Genomic DNA, 22,104 nt, shown 5'->3' with positions numbered 1-22,104 from the left:
CAACATCAAATAAAGCTCTCAGAAAGTAATCAGTAGATGCACATTTGTCTTTTTTAGTCACCAAAGTTCAAGTCACTACAACTTATCAACCATAGCAAATGCAAAAACGGGCAAAACTCAGCCAGTTTCACAGATTATAAGCTGAAATCTGGATCACAACCTCCGAGTGCCAACGCATGTCGCCGTGCAAAGCGGCAAACAACATGGTTGTATTGCTTCGTTTTACATTCTGGCTTTTTGGAGACAGGATTGTATGTATGACTCTTGTACTGAATTAAACTGTAAAATTATTAAAAAGTGCCACAGATAGTCATTTGTTTAATTTATTATAAAGAATGGATGCTAATATTGAAAAATAAATACAATTTTAAGTGTATTTAAGCTTGTTTATATTAATCAAGAAGTGATGAATATTAAAAAAAGGAAAATGAGACATTTATTAGAGCTCAGCCCCTTTCACTGTTTTGTACAAACATTTTCCATCTAAAAGGAGAATGAACTGCTTAAGTGGAAGCGTTCAATACAGCCCATCTATTATGGATGTGGCTGGACACCACGCAGTTTATTTCTATAATTCATGATCCGAAAGAACGGCAGTCCTTGTGTGCCAGCGGCTTCCCCTCTCACACTGACTGTAAGTGCTTATCACAGCTGACTGTGCAGTTTTTCCACAGCAAACACACACACACACATGGACAAGTCGTTGTCTGAGGAAGCTGTGTGCAGAGAAACATGCAGAGTTACAGGTTAGACAAGTGGAACCGATCTTACCTTTACCGTAAATGATCTGATTGTTAGCTCTTTAGCGACTCAAAACAGAATTGTATTGATTCTGCTGCTGGCTCCATCACACGATGAGCAGCACGAGAAAATAAACTGAACTTCTGCACCAAGCCGTCATCTGTTTCAAGCCATTCTACTCAAATGGGCACTCGGTAACAAACAGATGCACACGTAACAATATGCAGTGATGAACTGTGTGCATTGCACGTCATCACTTCAGCTGACAGAGGACTAAAACACACGACACGCTTACTGTTGAAGACCTGTATGATAGATGTACAGAAGATGAGCACGACAGATTTCCTAATCAATCACGCACACAAGCTTGCATGCTGGAAACTGCAGAAAGAGGGGTGGGCAAGTGGGAGAGGAACAGGCTTACCTTCTACAGGGAGGAAAAGAATGGAGAAGGAAGGTAAAGAAAAAGAAGAATAACCAGGAGTTATACTCAGAAACAAAAAACCAAAGTGGACACAGAAAAGCAAAGAGTAAAATGCAGGCCAGAGGGAGAGTTTGTGTGAAGTTAGACCTTTTTAAAGTTTTTTTTTTAGGGAGTGCAACATTAACACAATCATCTGTATGTGTGATGGAGGTTTTACCTTATTGGCCCAGGCGTCTTCATCCCACGTGGTGAGCTGTAGGACTCTGATGATCTCGATGATTTCAGCGCTCATCTTTTCAAAGGTGAACTTTCTGTTCCTCTCTGCCTCCTCCACCCCGGCTCCTCGGCCGCTCTTTGTCGCAACAAAAATCTTTATAGCTGAAATAATGAGATTTGTCCAATTAGGATTACAGTCGAGTAGAAATGTTGCAGAAGATATTCACTTAAACGGACATTTTATTTTAAAATCCCCAACATTAAAAAATCACATTTTTATTTATAAAACACATGGTCCGATGAGGCTGTAAAGCAGGGATGTCAAATCCACTTACAAAAGGGGGCCAAAATTAAAACCTTTTTCAAACTAAGGGCCGGTTTCAGAATCTACATTAACTCAAGTCAGATACCCAACATCTTTTCTTGGTCGCAGGTTCCTCACCAAGAGTTCGATTGGCCTCATTTGACGTTCTTTGTCGCACTTTTAACATAATAATCAAAGATTACTGAAAAAAATTAAAGTGATAAAAGTATTTTTCATTTAGCATATCATCTTGGGGGCCAGAAAAGATATCACCGAGGGCCACATATGGCCCCCGAGCCTTGAGTTTGACACATATGCTGTAAAGGAACCTCAGGACTAGGTTTTAAACAGTAACTAAGAACATTAAATGATTAAATGTGTCTTTATTTACTCATGCAATAAGGCCACACAGTACAATGTGACTTTTTAAATTGAAATATAGATTACCGTATTTTTCGGACTGTAAGGCACACTTAAAATCCTTTAATTTTCTTAAAAATCAACCGTGAGCCTTATAATCTGGTGCGCCTTATGTATTAATTCTGGTTGTGCTTACTGACCTCAAACAGATTTTATGTGGTAAACGGCGCTCAAAAATCTGTTAAAATGATCTTGTTTCGCTTAATGCGCCTTAGAATCCGCTGCGCCATATAGTCCGAAAAATACGGTAATTACAAAATGGATATGAAACGGATAGATACGTTTGCAAAATGAATAATTTTCAAGTGGAAATTAATAATAGAAACTAACATATTGTTTTGCTGCAACATTTTCAGAGATGTGTCAAGTTATCCTTCATTCTCGTTATATTTTGCACGCTGCATTCTATAAATAACGGCTTTAAAAGACTTTCAGAATCCTTGCAGAATTGTTTTACAAGACCACCGTAAAAGATTTCAAGAAAGTAAAGTTCAGTGTTTTTTTTTGTGCCAGGGCAGAGCATTGTATGAAAGCAGAGCTCCAAGTGGGCGATGCATCGTCAGCCTCACATCCCCAGCACCTAATGACTGTAATTATCAGCGTTACTATGACAACCATTGGATGCTCCACAGCTAGCTCCTCGTTTTATCCACACGAAGTCACACTCATGCACCTGAGATAAGAACGGGCAGCAGCTCCTTGATGGTGTTCATGGAGTTGACGAGCATCTGCCTGTGCTCCTGGTGCGTCAGCTCCTGCTGCCTCTCCTCAATCATCTTTGACATTTTCGTCATCCCTGGAGAAAACGGAGAAAAACAGGGAGATTTTTAAAACTAATGAAACTGCGCAAAACGTTAATGGCTTTAGTTCTGACACCGGGTGTAGAAACATGGATTTACATTGATTCAAGCATCGCTGCTTCACAAACTGAGCTCGTACTATGCTTGCACCGCTGGCATGGAAAGAGATTTTCCCATGCTTACAGTGTACTGAAAATCTAATTAACTTGATGATGGTAAATAGACTGTTTGTGGTCTGAAGACCAGTGAAAGGATCCAGTCACATGTCAAGGTCAAGGAAGCAGTCACTGCTTATTTTACTTTTTCATGAAAACCTATTTTAAACCCAAAGAAGTGAAGCGCTTTTAAAAAGCCAAATCTATTCAACTAACTCAACTCACAAACAAATGTGTATTTTAAAAATTCATATTTATTTGTACAGTATTGCATTTATTTTTAATTTTAAGCACCAACTGATTCGTTGTGACCTTTGTTAATTCTAAGAGAAAAATCTTCCCCATGATGGAATAATGTGTTTCTTTTGAGTGAACTTGCATGAAATATTTGGCGATTGGTTATTTTTAGTTTGGATGCCCTTCCTGAAGCAACCTGGACCTCAAAATTACAAGACACACTTACACCAATAATAACGAGATTAAATTGTATTTTTTTTTAACCAGTAGTTCAAATTGCGTTAAGATAAACGTTATAACGTGGGATAATTTTTGGCTTTGTCAAGTTCAAAAGCACTAAATAGTTATTCGCATAAACAACTCTCACTGCGGAATATTTTTTTACTACACAAAAAAAACTTGACACAAAGCTAAAGCAAACTGTTGTACTTCTTTAAAATTAATGTCTAAAGAATCACATATCAAAATGTTTGTGTTGATCAGGAATTGTGTATTATGACTGAGTATTTTGAATTTTTATTAATTTTTTAAATTATTTACCTTTATTTCTTAAAAAGTTCCCCATATTGGGATCTCTTCAGTCCTTTTCAAAATGATTCTCTCTGAAATTTACTTCAACGCAACTCCTTTATTTGTCTGTTTTGAGGCTTCCTTTTAACTTTTATCTTCTGTTTTGGTGGTTTTAGCTTTTAGTCACAGTTTTGCCACATTCAGGGTTTAGCAACTGTTTTGTTACTTTTTGTTTTTAGCTAATGCTTTGCTCATTTTAGCTACTTTTTGTTATAACTTTTAGCTACAAATTGCTTTTTTTACTTAGTCACTTTTTAGCTTTAGTAAACCTCTTTTGATAGTTTTAGCTTTTAGCTACAATGTTACAAAATCAGATTTTATCGATGATTTTGCTCATTTTAGCTTGATTTAGTCAAGTTAGGCTTTTAGCAGTTTGGGTCATTTTAGATTAATTTTATGGTTTTTCTAATTTTTCATTAATGTTTTATTGATTTTTATTGATTTTCTGCTTGTTTTAATTTTAACAATTCAGCTAATTCATTTTTCAACAACATTTTCCCCAAAGCATTCAGCTCTCACAAATCATTTTCATAGAAAATGAAAACAGTACGTCACATCTCTGTTTGCACCAGGGGCGATTCTAGAATCTGCCCTGTGGGGGTGCTTAGCCCCCAGCGCTGACAATGGCTATTGCATTGAACAATGTGCATGGTGGCCATTAGTGTCAAAAGCATTCATAAAGTGCGGGGGATGGGGGGGTCTGGGGGTCCTTCCCCAGAAAATTTTGAATCAAGTAGATGCCATTTCCTGCATTCTGGTGTATTTTAACTGGTGGTTTAAAAAACCAAAAAAATCCAGAACCACCCAAAAATAAAAGGTTTTTTGGAGTGCGGTTTATTTTATTTTTTTAAATTTCACTTTATTTTTCAGGGGTGCTCAGTTAAAATTTAGGGGTGCTTGAGCACCCCCCAAAAGAGGCTAAAATCATCACTGGTTTGCACTATGAGATCTCTAATTAATATACTTGCAGAGGTCATTTGCAACATATTTTTTACAGTTCCACTCCTTTTTCATCTGAAACTTTATGCATAAAGTAGAATTGCTGAAAGCTGCACAGTTTTCTTGTATAAAAGCAGTAAAACATATTTGCAACCAAAGTTAGAATGGTTGACTTGTGATTCTCACTTTAAATAAACATGCGTGAGATATAACTCTGATATTGACACAACTTTTTTTTTTCTGTCTTGTTTTAAAGAAAGCACGTGGGCTGACCTGGGCCGAGGTTTTTGGTGTAAGTGATGAGGTCCTCCATGGTCTCCACCACTTCAGCTACCGTCAAATACTCTAGGATACCTTTACACACACGAATTATCTTACGCACCTGGAACACAACGCAACCACACAGGAAATCAGAGGCATACAAATGAATCAGTAATGGGAAGTGGTGTGTAATTTTATCCAAAGAACAGCATTTATCGTGTGGTTCAGCTGTTATTTTATCATACTTTGGTTTTTCAGCTGTTTGTGTAGTTTCTTTCTCTGTGTGCGTGTCTTGTGATGCTCATCTTGTGACAGAGAAAAGTTTAAAAATGAGGCTGGTGATGAGACGAGAGGACGGCTTTAATCACGTGCACACTGTGAATCCACTTATGGAGCTGCCATCAAACCTTCGCACACACATACACACGCACATTCTGAGTTACGACAGCGGGAGGTCATTTGATCTCTGTGATTAGATCTAGCTGCATTTGAGCCTCCATTAGAGCTCCAAGAGCTCTTCCTTCCTCTGTGCAGCTGCTATATATAAAGCATGATTTCCCTGAAAGATACCAAACCACCACTGAAGTGAAAGTGAGCATAAAGACTCAGTACAAGGAGGAAAGCACACACCTCTGCTTCATCAAAGGTAAGGAGCAGATCGGACGTTCCAGACAGTATCCCTCTGGATCCATCGATCAGGTAGTCCCGGGCAGGAACGGAGTATGGATCTGCTTTGAGCATCTGAGCCGCTTGGACGAGCTTCGAGCTGGAGTTCTCCACCCTGAAAACACACAGCTGGCTTAGGAGACCTCACCCAACAGGTGCACCATCTGGAGCTACAACAAAAATCAATGTGCAAAGCAAAAACAGACTAATCTACAGCCAAGATGTAAAGCTTTCAAGTTTTATAAACTTATTTCATGAAGTCTGCTGCTTTTGAAAAGCTCATTCTGCAAAATTTCGGACAGAAGGACATTTTCTAACAATCCATTCTGCAAAATCTCCAATTTAGAGAGAGAGGGGGAAAAAAAATACAAAAAAAAGGACTAATTTTAAACTTTAATTTTGCACATAACTTGTTTCAGTGATTAACCAGAGGTGACAAATTTTAAGAGGATTTAAATAAAGCTAAATCCCTCCTCTTTCTGACCCCACTGGTCAAGGTATCAATGGCTGATGGCTCATCTATATTTAGTTAGGTTCGCATTCCCACATGCCCCTCCTAAGCCGAGCGAATGAGATTTATGGTGCAGTAGCCCGTGTCATGCATGGGCAAAGTGCAAGAAGGGGGGTGTGTGGACCACAACAAGACATGAATCATTTTTGGGAATGGGTAAAATAAATTATAAACTGATGAACAAGTGCGACAACAAGCTGCAACCAGAACGTTCCAGTAAAGGCTTATAGGGCATATGCACAAACACAAAACTTGCAACAAGGAATCATAGTCTGAAGTCTGAGGACCAGGACTTGTGAGCAGCACTCAGCCTGGGTTCATGTCAGCTCTTTGGACGCAAGCTGGAAAACAACTAGCAACCTCTGTTGTTGTTGTATGGAGGACGGAATGTGACTAAATTAAATAAATAAATACATATTAATGAAATATATCATTTAAATATTAAATACATCATTAAATCATTATTAAATATACAATTTAATTATTTGTTTCGTGATTTATTTATTTATGTAATTTTGTCACATTCCACCCTCGTGTGACACGATGCTGTCAGTCTCACTCGTCAAATTCAGTGGGCGGGACTAACGCTGATCATGTGAAATCCATTGCTTTGGTCTGAAGTCAGTTCATACATGGCAGCTCCCTCCATGCAGGACCTTTATTTGCTCTCTCGTGAACTGGTCAGATATTTTAAGCCAAAGCGCGTCTTCTTCTTTACATTCATGGTATGAAAGAAAAGTTTCATCCAAATACACGTAAACACAATTACCGCTTCCTAAAGTTTCGGAATATATTTTCTAGCCTGTTGATCAATCCATTATCTGTGGTCGATTTGTTTTTGCTTGCAGTGAGGAGCAGCCAATCAGGCGTCAGGGTCTGTTCACGAACCGCCCTAGTCCCGCCCACTGAGTTTGACGAGTGAGACCGACAGTTAACATAATGTCATGGTGTTACTGGAGGACGGAAGGTGACAAAATTAAATAAATAAATTAACCATGAAATAAATAATTTAAAAGGTACATTTCATTAATTGTTATGTTTGTATTTATTTATTTAATTTTGTCACATTCCATCCTCCATACTGTCGGGATGCTGGAGCCGGACGTAAAGAAGTGGCTCTTTGTCGTAGCTGAGAACAAAGCCACGCTTCCTGACTTGAATTTGTGTTTTTAACAAGTTCTCTGTCCGCTGAGATAAAGTGGATCCCATCCAGAGAGACAGCAGAGGCCTTCGTTTTAAATCACAGAGGATCAGCAGCAGACTTACTTAATGAACGCAGGAGGCATGTCTCTCTTCATCACCTGGTCCTCTGTGGTTTGAACCGTTTCCTTCCCCACCTGTAACACATTTTATTTTCATTAGCTGCTGTGCTGACAAAAGCACTATTAATAGTCTGATGGGTGAACGAGTGTGTATCAATTTACACCTATGTCAACCATGCATGCATGAAATGTCTCATGAGCTGAGCGCAGCCCAGGTTCTGGCTGTTGTTACATGAAACAAGAAAATGATATAACTTCAAAATCATTATTTCGGTTTACAGTAATATAAATGATAAAAATCTAATTTAAAGTCAGGTGTATAATATTCAGGACTAATGAATTGTTTGCTTTTTGATGCCGAACATAAAAAACCAGACAGGCACACACTTTAATATTCAGTTCAGTGCAGAAAGTTCAACGTTTGCAAACACAAAAAACGTCCTACGCACACAAGCATGCCCCTGCCCACACAGACAAACACACACTCCTTTGACAAGAGACATTTTTCATCTTTTGCACAAAACATGTCCATCACAGCAAACCAAGTTGTGACCCAGTAAAAGCCAAATAAACTTGGGCGGTTCAGCATTTTGGTTTTCAAAAAGTGTCTGCTTTAAAGACCACAAAACACATCTGTGCACACACACTCAGCACACACACCCAGACACGAGCTTGAAACGCAATTACAGCAACATGATGACATCCAGTTCTTCCTGCTGCATCAGTGAAATCTGGTTAATAGACTTTCTGACGCCAGAGATTCAGGGAAACAGCATCACTCCAACCATTTCCCCCCTTCGTGTGTGAATTCTCTTTTATGCTTTATCGTTTTATCTTTCAGTATTTCTATATTTTCTTTTTCTGGGCAGATATTATTTCACTCAGTGGTTTGTTGATCTGTGAAAAGCAGCACAAAAATCACTGCGGTCTAAGAACATCTATCGGTTTCTATTTTTATCACGACTTTGAGGGTGTCAGCAAGGATGAAAAGAAAAAAGAAGCATCAGTTTGAAGGAAAAACCACAAATAGGCCAAAACATGACCGTAAATCAAAAAGAGCTTCCACACATTCACAATGCGTGTTTCAGAGTCACAAAGAGCTTTTCAAGAACGATCAGTAAATGTCCATGAGGTTTCAAAAGCAGTTATCGATTTATTGCATAAAATGTTTGATAATTAAAAGAAAGACATTAGATTGTCATTTTATTCTATGTAATTGTGTAAACGCTGATTCAGATTTTTTCCTTTAATTTTTTCCTGTGTTTAAAAGAAACAAAACAATAGAACTGTTCATAAATCAAAACATTTAGCTCATTCAGGAGAGTGATGTGACCCTGTTTTTTTTTATTATTATACTTTATTTGCAAGTATTCTCTTTGAGATCTGCTTCAGCAGCCTTGTTCTATATTTTCGTCTTCTTATGCTACTTTTAGCTTTTAGCTACTGTTCTGCTACTTTTAACTTTGAGCTAATCTTTAGTTACCACTTAATTTTTAGCTTCTTTTTTTTTTTTTTGCTACTTTTATCCACCTTTCAGCTACTTTTAGCTTCTAGCTAGTATTTTTTTTTTTTGCAAGAAGCTTGCCTGACTTTTGTCTCTTTTTCTTCTTCTTCTTCTTCTTTCGGCTGCTCCCTTCATCAGGGGTCACCACAGTGAACTAAGTCGCACAAAGACTTGGCAATTATTTTTACGCCGGATGCCCTTCCTGGCGCAACCACAGACCACCGAGCTACCACAGCCCTTTGGAGCAGAGAGCTGCTATCTGCACCAGGGGGGGGCAGATTGTGGGGGGAGGGGGGTGTTAAGGGCCTTTCTCAAGGGCCCAGAGTGGGGCAAATGAGGGAGGCAGGTGTGGGTGCTTCACCAATCCCACCCACATTTTGATGTTGTCGATATCGGGAGTTGAACCAGCGATCTTCCGATTACAGGCCCACCTTCTCTAACCTCTGCACCACAACTCCCAATTTTTATCTCCTTATGCTACTTTCTGATTTAGCTACCATTTTGCTATTTTTAGCTTTTAACTAACTTTGCAGTAATTTTTGCTACCGTTCTGCTACTTTTAAGTTTTAGCTGAACTTTTGTTTTTTTTAAGCCAACAATTTGCTACTTTTAGCTTATCCTTTGCCACTTTAGTCTTTAGTCTTTTCTACTTTAGCTACCCTTTTGTTTCTTTTAGCTTATAGTGTTCTTATCCTTTTAGTTTTAACCACTCAGTTTCATCCTCTTCAGCAGAATTCAGTAAAGGTCTTCATCATTCACGCTGCCTTTTCATTGAAAAATACATATATATACCTTTACTTCTACCTCCCATCAAAACGACATACGCTGCAGTTTACCCACAATGCATCAGTCATAAGCTTCAAATATTAAAAAAATACTAAACATTCTGGCCATCAAAAATGATCATTTGCTAAAAGCAACAGGATCCCTTCACGAGCCCATGCATTAAAAAGTGATTTTGCAGAAACCATCTATTAGTTTATGAATTAGATGGTTTACAAACAAGACTAAAATGTGACAACATACACAAAAACAAGCCCTTTGTTTTAATTCGAGTTATTTATCATTTAAAATCCAACTCTTCTGTGCTAAATGTTGCCAAATATTTAAAAAGCTTTCACAAATGATGGATGTTTACTTTTTTCCACCTGTGCCGTGTTAAAGTTTTATGCTTTTACAAAGTTAAACATGAATCTGGTGAAACCTACGAAAGTTCTCGGCAATCTTTTTAAGTAAAAACAAAAATGCATGTAGCTTCCAAATTGAGGAATGCAGCCCAACAAGCGGAGCTCGGCCTGAAAAACCTTCGTAAAAACCCGTTTCCTGGAAGCAGCAACGCTTGATATCGATCTTGTGATTTATTATTCATGTGCAGTGAAGTGGTTTGTGAGATGCTCGGAGTTGAGTTGTGCAGCAGACTGATCGCAGCCAACGCCACATTTCATCTCACCTGAGAATCCACATTAACCATGGGGCAGTGTTGCACGGTAAAATCATCCATGTGTTCCCTCATGCTGTGGTAAATTTAGACCTTTGTAGATTTAAAGTCCTAAAACTTTAAGTATCAAAGCCAACTTAGTTCTAGGAAGCATCTTATAATGTTATTTTGGTCTTATTTTAATTTTTCCAGAATTACATTTTATATCGATCGGTTTCAAATTAACACCTTTCTTGCACATATGGAGACAATTTGTTTATTATTTTACATAATATAACTTTGACACAAACTTTAAATCTAATTTGCTGTAATTTTGTTCAATTTTGCCAACTGACTTCATTGTTAAGTAAAATGAACAAAAAAAAAAAAACCACTAGAACATGTTTTTTTTTTAGTTTTCTAATAGTTTTTTTCTAGTTTATTTTGATTTAAATTCCCTCATGAAATATTTTAATTGAAACCTGTCTCTGTTTTTCCCGTTCTGAAACAACAGATTCAGTGAAACTCAGGCTAAGACTTTTTGTCTGAGCTCAAAACTTGGTAAAATAGAAAAGTTGCAAAGCCTGTTTTGAACAAAGTGTGAAATAGTTTTATTTCAGCCTGTTTTTTTTTCTGCTGCAAAGAAAGCTGATGAACTCCATCAGACTGGGACAAAAAAGTGATATAAGATAATAAAATGTCTGATGTGAAAAAAGGAATTTGCATTTTTCTTTGTTCACATTAATGCTTGTTTTTTCCTTCTTCTTTCGACTGCTCCCTTATTTGGGGTCACAACGAACTAACTCGCATGAAGACTTGGTAACTGTTTTCAATAACGTCTAAATAAAGGTTGAATGAAAAAAATATATATAATATGTGTTGTCATCATTGTATGTTCCCATACAATGGTGACGCTGGCTCTCTGCATTTAGCCAATCGTGCCTGGGATGCGCTCGGGTGGGGCGGTGGGTGGTTGTTGGGGGTGAGGCGTCCTGCTCAGGGACACCATTAGATGACTGGGGATTGAACCCGGGACTTTTGAGTCCTGAGTCAGCTGCCCTGCCTCTACACCATCTCGGCCCCCTTATGCTGAATGCCCTTCCCGACACAACCATTGAGCAACCACAGCCCTCTGTGTGGAGCTGGGAACCGCCATCTAGGGTGCCCAGAGGAGCAGATGGTGGGGGTTAAGAGCTTTGCTTAAGGGCCCAGAGTGGGGCAAATGAGGGTGGAGGGAGGCAGGTGTGGGTGCTTCACCTTTCCCACATTTTGATGATGTCAGTATGGAGTTGAACCGGTGACCTTCTCTAACCTCTGTGCCACCACTCCCCGCTTTATTTGCATGTATGACATACAAACATGTCATCATGACAAAAAAACGTATGACCCTCTTTACTTTGCACTCTGTCTGTTTATTAGTTACTACCTGGAGCTTTAAATGGAAAACAATTGGACTCAGAGAATAAGTTAATGGTTCAGCTTCCAGTCTATCCATGAAGTTAGAAAAGACTGAAAGGAGACGAACTCATCTCTGGTCAGCTGAGCTGTCGATGTGCAGGATGAAAACCGCAGGTTTAAAATGGTCAGAGACAAGTTTCCCTCCTTGTAGGGAGCTGATGTTTATCACAAAGTTCCAGTGTCTTCTCCTGGGTGGGTCCCCCCTCTTCTCAACACGCTCTGCATCTCGCCTCTCAGGCTGTTTTAGTCGACAGTCTCACTCCTCACATGCCTCCGCTCCCTCTCTGCTGTGCTCCGTCAGTGTGCGGTTACTCCACTTAATGCTAAATCTATTTATTCCTCCTCCACTCCTCCCCCTCTGAAGACACACTCGGAGGGTCTACGTCGACTCCGTCAGGAGCAGACTCTTCACTTTTACCACTCCGTCATCAGCGGGACTTGAGGAAGCTCCATCGCACCACGCAGCATGTGTCACATCTTCAGCTGAATTTGCATCAGCCCACGCACATCTTCAGAAGGATCAAGGCCGACACCGTCTTGAGTTTGTGACCTAGATCTCAAGTGGCCTCCTCCGCAGCGAGCCCACCCTGGATGGCGTTGACTGTGTAACTGTATCACGGTGCGCTGGGACTCTTGCGGTGACGGTGGCACGTTGCTCCACATCGCTCTCTGTTAACTAGAAGTGAATCATCTTTCTAAAACAGAGCACAAGAACTGCATGGGTTCGAGCTTTCGGCGTTCTTTACATCCAGTTCAGTTTATCTACCCAGCAACTGGAGTCGCAGCAAAGCTCTGAGGCTCGTTTAACAACATCTCGTCAGCCACTTGTTCTCGCTTGCTTCTCTGTCAGCAAACAGTTTCCCCCTCTTCTGCCAAGAGCTACTATTAAGTGTCTGAGAATACATCCAGCATTGATTCTCAACAATATCCAAGTAATTCTCAAAGATACTGGACTTCAGAATGAACATTTTCACCTCTGTTGTGATTTATATACATATAGCTGCCTCATGCCGTCCTAATATCTTTCTGCTTTCTCGTTAAACTCCCTGCTCGCTCCTTGCAGCTTCATATCCTCGTGGTGGGATGCTCAGTGATGGCCCAGCTGTTAGCCTCCATATGCTCACCATCTGGATGGAGCGTGTCCAAACCAGCAGACAAAGAAAGGACAGGCATCATGGTGGCAATGACCACCCTTATATTTTTTATTAGCTAGACTTCTTAGATTTTGTCTCAGTCTCTCCCCGTTCTGAGCTTTTGTTTGGAGTGGATTTTTAAATTCCCCTAAATATTGTGAATTAATAGAACTTCGTGAATACAAAAAAAAAAAAAAAAAAAAGGTTTTGAACTTTAAATAAATAAATAAAATTAAAAGCTTGTGTCCCTCCATCCATCCATCCATTTTCTTTACCCGCTTATTCCATTTTGGGTCACGGGGGTCGCTGGTGCCCATGTCCAGCAATCACTGTGCGAGGGGCGGGGTACACCCTGGACGGGTCGCAAGTCCATCACAGGGCATGAAGGCGACAGTGGAAAGAAAAACTCCCTCATGAGGAAGAAACCTTTAGCAGAACCAAAGTGGCCATCTGCTTCGACCGACTGGGTTTGAGAGGAACAGATACACAATGGCAGGTCAAGAATCACATGTTACGATAGAAATAATATCAAATGAAAACTATTCAATTTTGGCAAATAATTTAAATAAATTAGATCAATTTGTCCTCAGTAGTCTAAGCATATAGCAGCATAACAAGCCAACCCTAACTATAGGATTTATCAAAAAGGAAAGTTTTAAGTCCAGTCTTAAAACTGGACAATGTGTCAGCCTCACAGACAGAAACTGGAAGTTGGTTCCACAAGAGAGGAGCCTGATAACTGAAAGATCTTCCTCCCATTCTGCTTTTGGAAACTCTTGTTTTGTTTCCTAAACGAAGTTTGAGAATCGAGCGATTTGGTTTGACTTAATTAATAAGTTGTAATTTAAAGATGTATTTTAATTGACGCGTGCAGAGAAATATTTTAGACTGCAATAAACTAAAATCAGCTCAAATATTTGCCACAGATCACAATTTAACAAGTCATTATGTTCAAAAGTTGTCCTTCTAAGAGACCAGATTAAATCAATCTAAGGATATAAAAAACCTACAAGGAGATACCTTTCATCATGTTCTTCGTTCATTCTTCCTCTACTTTATTATAAGTGATATTTACTTTTGTCTGCAGCTGAATTCTCCTGAGCGAGTGAAGCTCAGTCCCTGAATCGATGCCAACAACTCGGATCAGCATCAACGATGCGGTCCGCACTGATTTTTCCAGGCAGCGCACACAGAAAAAACATCAATACCTGACTGACACCAGGCTGTTAGAGCTCAAAAAGACCTATTAGACTCAATTACAGATGAGATGGGAGGCCAAAATGAAAAATTAAGTGATTACACAGCATAAGTAACAACAAGGAGGTGAGTTTTTAGTTTAAGTAAAAAGGAGGAAATAGATAACTAAATGCCTAGAAGGAAGAATCTGTCCACTTTTTGTGATTTATTTACCTGGATGATTGACCATGAGGACTTATATGTTTAAAATCATCTTATTTTGACGAATGAGCTGAGTCATTTTGGTCAAAACTGTAAAATAAAACATTTTTGGCAACGTTGCATGCTCAGACTATGTGTTACAACCACACCAGATTTGAGTTCAACATCTGTAAAAGTGACTGAATCAGAGCCACCATTTTTACGTTTTCTGTGGCGGCATTCTTTATGTCAGTTCCCTCTAAAGTAATTCAATTTCAAATATTGACCAATTATTAGTTCCTGAAAGTTTCATTAAAACTCAGCGGTTCAGGCAGAATTGAATCCAATTAGTGACAAAACTTAAAACAATGATATTGTGCAATCTCTTAGTGCTCTGAAAGTGTATTAGCCTCAGCTACTACCACACCAAATTTTAATTCAGTATTTCAATAACTGATTAAAAATATGTGTTTTTTAAACTCAGTTGGCTGTTGAATGGGGTTGACTTCAAAAGTTAATCAGTTCTAGATATAATGATAACCTTCAGCAAGTTTCATTAAAATCCGACCTGTGGTTCCTGAGATATTATGCTAACAGACACACAGTCCCCCTGAGACACATTTTGTTTTGGCACATGCACACAGTCCTCCATCCTCCTAACTCAACCAGCAGAACTCGTTCCCATGAGCTCAGCTGCACCTGACTCGGGCTAAAGTTTGACATGTCATCCTGCAGAGTCGTGCATGCGCCCTGAGGGACCCCCCAGAAACTGGAACCGCAGGGGGCCCCATCGGGCGTCAGCTGGGTGCTGGACAGCTTTCAAATCATTTAGTCAAGCCCAAGTTGAGCCTCAGTGGTGAAGAGTTGCTTTGGCGCAGAGCACTTTCTGATCTCCTCGTGATTTAAAACACTCCGTGGACCGTGGACGTGTCCGACCTTCCACTGAGTCTCCAGGTTGGAAGTTTTCATGACAGAGATTCGCACGCACGGCGCAGAAACTCACCCGGACAAGGTTGCTGACAGCCGCCTGCACCGCGGCCACCGGCACCGACAGATCCGGGATGGCTTTCCCGTCCACCTCCCCCTCCTCGTGCATGATGACCAGGTGGGAGATCTGCTGGGCCACCGGCTCCAGGATGCTCTCGATGGTCTTGGTGTGGAACACCGGCATCTTGAACCACTTCCACCGCAGCCCTGATTAGAAAAAAAAAAGATGGATCTCTCCTCTCCTCCTCGCGGAGACAAAACCCGAGTCCCTCTCCGCCCCGGCGGCCACCGTCTCCTCTCTTCACCTCCTCTGGAAAGCCTGGGCTCAGGCGGTCGGTGTCCTCCGGTGGGAGCGACCCAAATCGTGACAGAAGGAATCACCGCCCTCCGCCCAATCACCGCGCGCGAGCCGCTCTGTGCGCGCTGACGCTGCGCGCCGAGAGCTCTTCTAATGACGTCATACACGCCAGTGCCCCCCACCACCCCCCAAAAGGAAAGTGTTGGGGTACTCAAAACAACGTCATGCAGAATGCTTACAATAATAATAATAATAATAATAATAATAATAAATTCATGATTTTTTTTTTCATATTGATGTTGGTGTGTTCTTTGTGGCATGCTGCCAACCATGCGTGTTTGTTTACCTCCAGAAACAGCCAAAGTGGCTGAAAATATGTGGAAAAAACCATTTGGGTTCTAGAAGTCTGACAATTTTCATTTAGTATGTAGATAAAAACACATGTTGGTAAAATCAGTGGTCTTGAAAAAGCTTTGCAAAAGCTTATGGCTCTTTTCCTTCCATGATATTTGTTTCTTATCTTAATTGTTCCTTCTCTTTTCCAGAGATTCTGCGTTAGTTTGCCTGCACAGCCTACGACCAGCCTCATGTAGGTCAGTCACGTCACGTGAGTGAAGCTTCCTTGTAGTTTTTGGCAAATTTAGACACGTTTTGTTTACATTGAGTGCGTACCTGCATTTGAGAATTGCATACAAATAAATCTGTAAGAGTAAACTCTTTCAACCTGCACCATTCGATAAAGTTCAGGATAACCTTTTTTATGTTTGATCTTATTGTTTGTATGACTTTAATGACTTAATGGGAAATTACCAATATTCAGTTTGAGAAATTAGGAGGAGAAACATCTACTAAAGGTTGAAGCTGCTTCCTGCAGGCTCAAGTCATCTCCACATCTGTACAAGTGTGAAAAGAGCCAAATCTGAACCGTAAGAAAAACTTGATGCTTTTTTGTTTGTTTGTTTGTTTGAGGCGTTAAACCTCCATGACACATGAGCTGTGTTCATTAAAAGGTGGGTCAGGAGTTCATGTCTCCAGGCCTCAATGTGCAGCTCTAAATAAAGACCAAGGATTCAGCTTGCTGCTGGCTGTAGCTGAAAGGAGTCTTAAAGATCACCACACTGTCACCCTTCTGCTCTGTAAGATCTCTTCTTTGACTCTGAAGATAACGTGTGTTTGTCGGATGCCTCAACACTCGCCTGACAAGCTTAGCTTGAACCAGGATGTGCATAAAAGTGAAAGAAAGTCTTTTTATTTTTGTAACAAAGACTTTCCATTCCTTGGAGGAATGCATATTTCTTGCTGCTTTTTGATCATCTTATGCTGAGATCCAATAGAGTTGTAACTGTTTTGGTCAAACCTTGAAAAAACCCATTAGGCTCAGTTTTATGCAATATTGTGAGATGTCACACTCAGAGCATGTTGTGAATTATTCTCATCTGCTGCCACTTCAAGTCTAGCTCATTATCTGTACAACTGACTGAGCTGCAGCTACAGCTTTCTTGTTAGTAGGCCGTCTTATTTTGGGTTGGCTACACAATGATTATCATTTGTTGTTGTTCTTTTTCTTCTTCTTCTTGTTCTTCTTGTTCTTGCTCTTGTTCATGTGGCTGTTGTAACGTCAAGGCCAGACTGGCGTTGAGTTTTGCTTCCACAGAGACACTGGACACTTGGAGAATTGTGTGAAACTGCGGGGATTAAAGAAAGTTTTATACACCGTTTCTGATCAGCGAGAACTACAATACAACAAGCTCCTCATGTGAATATTTTATTTTAAGCTTGTCCTGATCACCTTTTTTTTAAACACTGTTGTGTTAACTTATTGTGTAAATAAAGTTTTGTTAAAAATCAAATCAAAATCTTGTTCTTGTTCTCCTTCCTTCCTTCCTTCCTTCCTTCCTTCCTTCCTTGGTTTTTCATTATTTGTAAATCATAATCATCAACATAACAAGAAATAAAGACTTGAAATCAAGTCAAGTTTCTTATTGTCATATTGTGAAGTATTTCATTATGTGTAATGAATCTATGTGTTTCACTTTCTGAAATGATTGACAATGTTTTTTTTCTTCATGATATTCTATTTTTTTTAGATGCACCTGTTTGTTTTTGGGATCAGTCTCAGCTATTATCACACCAAAGTCCATTATCTGTAAAATTCACTGTGATGAAGCCACATTTGTGATTTGTTAAACCACATGGCTGTGGCAGCCATCTTTAATTGGCTTGATACCAAAAGTCAACCAGTAGTGGATGTACATCCAGTGATAAATCTGTGTATTATTCTGGTCTCTTTTGATGTTGCATCACAAAAATCCAGTCCCCTGGCACAAACAGAGTAATATTGTGTATGCTGTTCAGTGTCAGGCGGGTGATCAGTCTTACATCGGGGAAACTAAACAGCCACTGGCCAAAAGGATGGTCCAGCACAGAAGATCAACATCATCAGGCCAGGACTCTGCGGTCTACACTCATCTCCAGGCCAGCCGTCACTCTTTCAGGGATGAAGATGTTCACATCCTGAATAGAAAGGAACGATGGTTTGAGAGAGGAGTAAAGGAGGCCATCTTTGTGAAAAGAAACCGTCCATCAATAAACAGGGGAGTAAGCCTCCGTGTTCAACTGTCCCCCTCTTACAATGCTGTGATTGCTAGTTTGACTCAACCCCCTGTGAATAGCAAGCAGCCATCAGATCACTAACGCAGTTATTAGGCTGATGGTCCACCTTTTGCATGTGAACACATTTGTCTGTCAGCAGCAAACTGGTTGATCCACTATGAGAAGGTGCTGCTTATAAGACAGAGTTTGTTGCAGCTCCTCAGACTGAAGAAGTCATTTGGATAAAAGATGTTTCAACAAAGAAGAATCCATCCAGAGGACCTGACTTAACTTTGTCACATTATTCTGTGAATATTTAATTAAAATGTGTTCAGTGGGTCATGAAATATTTTGCTAACAGACACACAAAACAAAGGCAAAAACATTATCGCCTGCCTTCCAGTTTCTTTTGTGGGTGATAATCAGGTGAACTTCAGTGATATCCACCCTGTTTTCAGTGTGTATCTGGTCTAAGTGTGCGCTGCTTGGCGAGCTGTCCCTGAAACCTGAGTCTGTGTTGAGGAAACCGGAGACCCCAACAGCTATAAGATAATTGTATTTATACCCCCTGATGACCCTAGGGTCCTGTGGCCAAGCAAGCCTCGTCTGTTTATCTGTGTCGTGAGAGAAAACTGCTGTCCAAACCCGACAGACTGGACATTCTGGTCCTCCTACATCCAGTATCAGTCATCGGTTCCTCTTGTTAGGAATTGCCCTTAAAGAGGAGCGAGAGTCGAACTCTCTGCATTTCAAACACCATAAATGGACGGAGGCACAGCAAGAGAAGCATTAAAGTAAACTGGTGTCTGTGAGTAATTAATGGGGTGCACAACACACTCCAACTGGTTCACTGAGTCCTGCCGGGAACTATTAGTGTCCTTGGACCTGTCCAAACAGAATTTGACAGAAAACACGGCAGCAGGATGCTCGGGGAAGTTTCAAACAGCAATTTACTTTTAGTCACGACCAGCTGGAAGTTGGTGGCTCACAATGCAAAAAATTATCCCACAAGATTTAATTTGTTTGATGCAGCTATCCTATAAAATGGTTATTTTCTTGAGTGGGGGGGTGGGGGGTTAGACAGAAAAATGTGAGTCATAGGCTGCCTGACAATATGTAATGCTCAGTCTGCTCCACTGTACAAGATGTTTAGCACAGAGCTGCTTTTATTTGCACTGCATATGGACACGACAACATTCTCTAGATTTTTTTTTCTTCTAAAAGTGACATAAAATACACGGTGGCTCTGTAGGTAGCGGTGTCGCCTTATAGCAAGAAGGCTGCTGGTTCAAATCCCGATCCAGGACATTTCTGAGTGGAGTTTGCACGTTCTGTCCATGCATGCATGGGTTTTCTCAGGGTACTCCAGTTTTTTCCCCCACAGACCAACAACATGCACGTTAGGCTGATTTGTAACTCTAAATTGTCCCTATGTGAGAGAGAGAATGAATGATTGTCTTATTTGTCTCTATGTGTCCCTGTGATGGACTGGAGACCTACAGGGTGTCCCCTGCCTCTCGCACAGTGATAGCTGGACATGGACATGACCCTTGCGACCCAAAAAGGAAAAAGCAAGTAAAGACAATGACTGGACTGACATAAAATATAACCCTTCTTGTACAGGAGCTACTCAGCGTTTGGTGTTTTAGTGCTTTTATTCTTTAATTTTGGGGTAAATTCTGTAACAGGGTACTTTTGGGGGGAGTTTTATTTATGTCAAGCATGCAAACTGACATCAGTATGCTGAAACGAAGAGGAAAAAGGAAAGTGTGGCTTTGAGATTGAGTCTGTCACATTTCAACCAAAAGTTTTACGTGTCAGGGCTGTTACAATTACACAATCTTTAATACGCAGAAAAATAAGCTGCTGTAATAAAACCTCTGACAGAGTTTCTGACGTTTGGCCTAAAAGTTGAAAACATAATAATGCAATTCTTCTGTCCACATGATTGCATTTCTTTTTTTTTTTCATCATTTTTGAGGTCATTGTTGCCTGAAGAATAGCAATGCCAGCACGTTGTTTTAAATCATAATAAAACCAAAAATGGTAATGAACATAACAGCTTAAACTCTGATAAAATCATTTAAATAAATGTGATCATTTGTCTTGCAATATTTGCCCCACGTGAGTTTCATTTCATGATGAGTTTTTATGTAAACCAACAGGTGCATATACATGAATGGATCCAAAGATTTATTACCCATTTGCTCTCTAACGAGGTGCATGCATTTCTTTCCGCTCCCTGTTCTCCTCCTGCTTTTTTGCTCTCTGTCTGTGTATCGGAGCAGCTCCTATTTTTACACATCTGAAATGAAAAGTACTGTTTTGGATCTGACCAACTGGACTTTCGACACAAATGACAAAATCTTTTCAACAAAGCGACAGGGTCCTGGAGAACCCTCATCTGCTCGGACGACACACATGCAGCTGGACGTATCTCTGTGAAGTGGAATGTGATATGTCTACCTCTGCTGTCGATTGAGGACGCCGAAATTGCATATAATTGGAGTTATGATAACAGGTTTCCTGTTTTTGGAATAGTCTGGATCCTGGTTTATCAGCGTACAAAGAAGACGGACGCAGCTAATTTGGACCTCGTCAGGCTGCTGCCTATGTGAAGGTTTGGTTCGTGCTTGGAGGACTCAAAATCAGCAGATTTACGAGCGAAACTGTAAGTTGGAAGTGATTTGAATCGCAGGCCACCTGCGGCTTTGGGACTCGTCAGCATGAAAACGACCTTGAAGAGGCTCATAGGCACGGACCAGTAGAGTGCACCCTAATCTGGCATTTTGGACCTTGGAAGTATCAGTACAGACTCAAAGGCTGACAAGGAAAAATAGTCTGCCTGAATAAGTCAACAATTGTAGCTATCTGAATTTGACTCCTCGGTTGGCCTCGAAACAGGTCGACATCAATTTCTCCTGGGGAATGTGTAAAGTAAGGAAAAGCTTCGTCTCTCCCCACCCTCCACCCCCCCTTCTGTGAAGGCTTATCAGAACTGTGATGGCTGACCATCATCTTACCAGGACAATGGACTATCTGTTAGTGCTTCACGGACCGCCTTGTCATCAAATGCATATGTAACGTGTTCATAAATGTGCTTGGCTGGCAGAGTTTTTTGACGCCTTAAATCGTGTCCTGTTAGGACAAGGTGTGGAGAGATATTTTTTGTAATGCCACTATCGTCTCCTCATGGCTTTGTCCCTTTTTCTATCTAAAAAATGTATTCTGAAAAGAATACGAAGGCCGCGCTATACAGCAGCAGCTACGTGCACTCAGTCCATCTTTCGGACGACTGTACGGACATATTCTCGTTGTATCTCGGTGCAATGGTAATAAAGCTTATTTTGATTCTGATTAAAAATGCAAACCTCAATAAGTTACACGAGGAAAACAGGATTTGACAAACACAGAGGAAAGCTAAAGCGTGAATATATACAGTGCAAGCTGCTTTAGGTATAAAATGTGAGACAGGCCAATAATGAGTTGCAAGCAGAGACTGATGAGGACATCTTGTGGCTTTATGTGACAATAACCAAAAGAGACAACAAACTAAATTAAAGTCAACTAAATAATCAAAACTAGCAAAAAATAAAAAATAAAAAATAAAATGCAAACTCAAGATCAAAAACCAAACCTTGACTGTGTCCTTACAAGGGCTCACTGTGACATCCTGAATCCAATTAAAATGTATTAGCATTGCCCCACCATATCTTACACATCTTTTTGTCTTCAACCCTAGCTGAAGTTTTTTCTCCCAGAGTCCAGAACCTGAATTTCTAAGACCAGAACTAGAAGCAGAACCTTCGGTTCTCAGCTGCCTGGCCTCTAG

The 22,104-nt window shown here is 40.3% G+C and overlaps 1 protein-coding gene across 3 annotated transcripts in view; it reads right to left on the bottom strand.

Annotated features, from left to right (window-relative positions):
• vcla (vinculin a) overlaps positions 1–15,566 on the bottom strand; it is a 28,685-nt gene extending 13,119 nt beyond the window's left edge. For all 3 annotated transcript variants that reach the window (XM_037685312.1, XM_037685321.1, XM_037685328.1), the window contains exons 1-7: positions 15,399–15,566; positions 7,511–7,581; positions 5,698–5,848; positions 5,080–5,188; positions 2,779–2,901; positions 1,383–1,543; positions 1,166–1,168 (exon numbers count right to left, since the gene is read on the bottom strand). In XM_037685312.1, the coding sequence (XP_037541240.1) occupies positions 1,166–1,168; positions 1,383–1,543; positions 2,779–2,901; positions 5,080–5,188; positions 5,698–5,848; positions 7,511–7,581; positions 15,399–15,566 (786 nt within the window). The remainder of the gene's footprint in view (positions 1–1,165; positions 1,169–1,382; positions 1,544–2,778; positions 2,902–5,079; positions 5,189–5,697; positions 5,849–7,510; positions 7,582–15,398) is intronic.
• Between the last annotated feature and the right edge of the window lie 6,538 nt (positions 15,567–22,104).

This window comes from Nematolebias whitei, chromosome 1 (assembly GCF_014905685.2).
Source record: "Nematolebias whitei isolate Nwh7 chromosome 1, NemWhi1, whole genome shotgun sequence".
Lineage (NCBI taxonomy): Eukaryota > Metazoa > Chordata > Actinopteri > Cyprinodontiformes > Rivulidae > Nematolebias > Nematolebias whitei.
The sequence above is the reverse complement of the archived record's forward strand: the minus strand, read 5'-3'. Positions and strand labels throughout refer to the sequence as shown.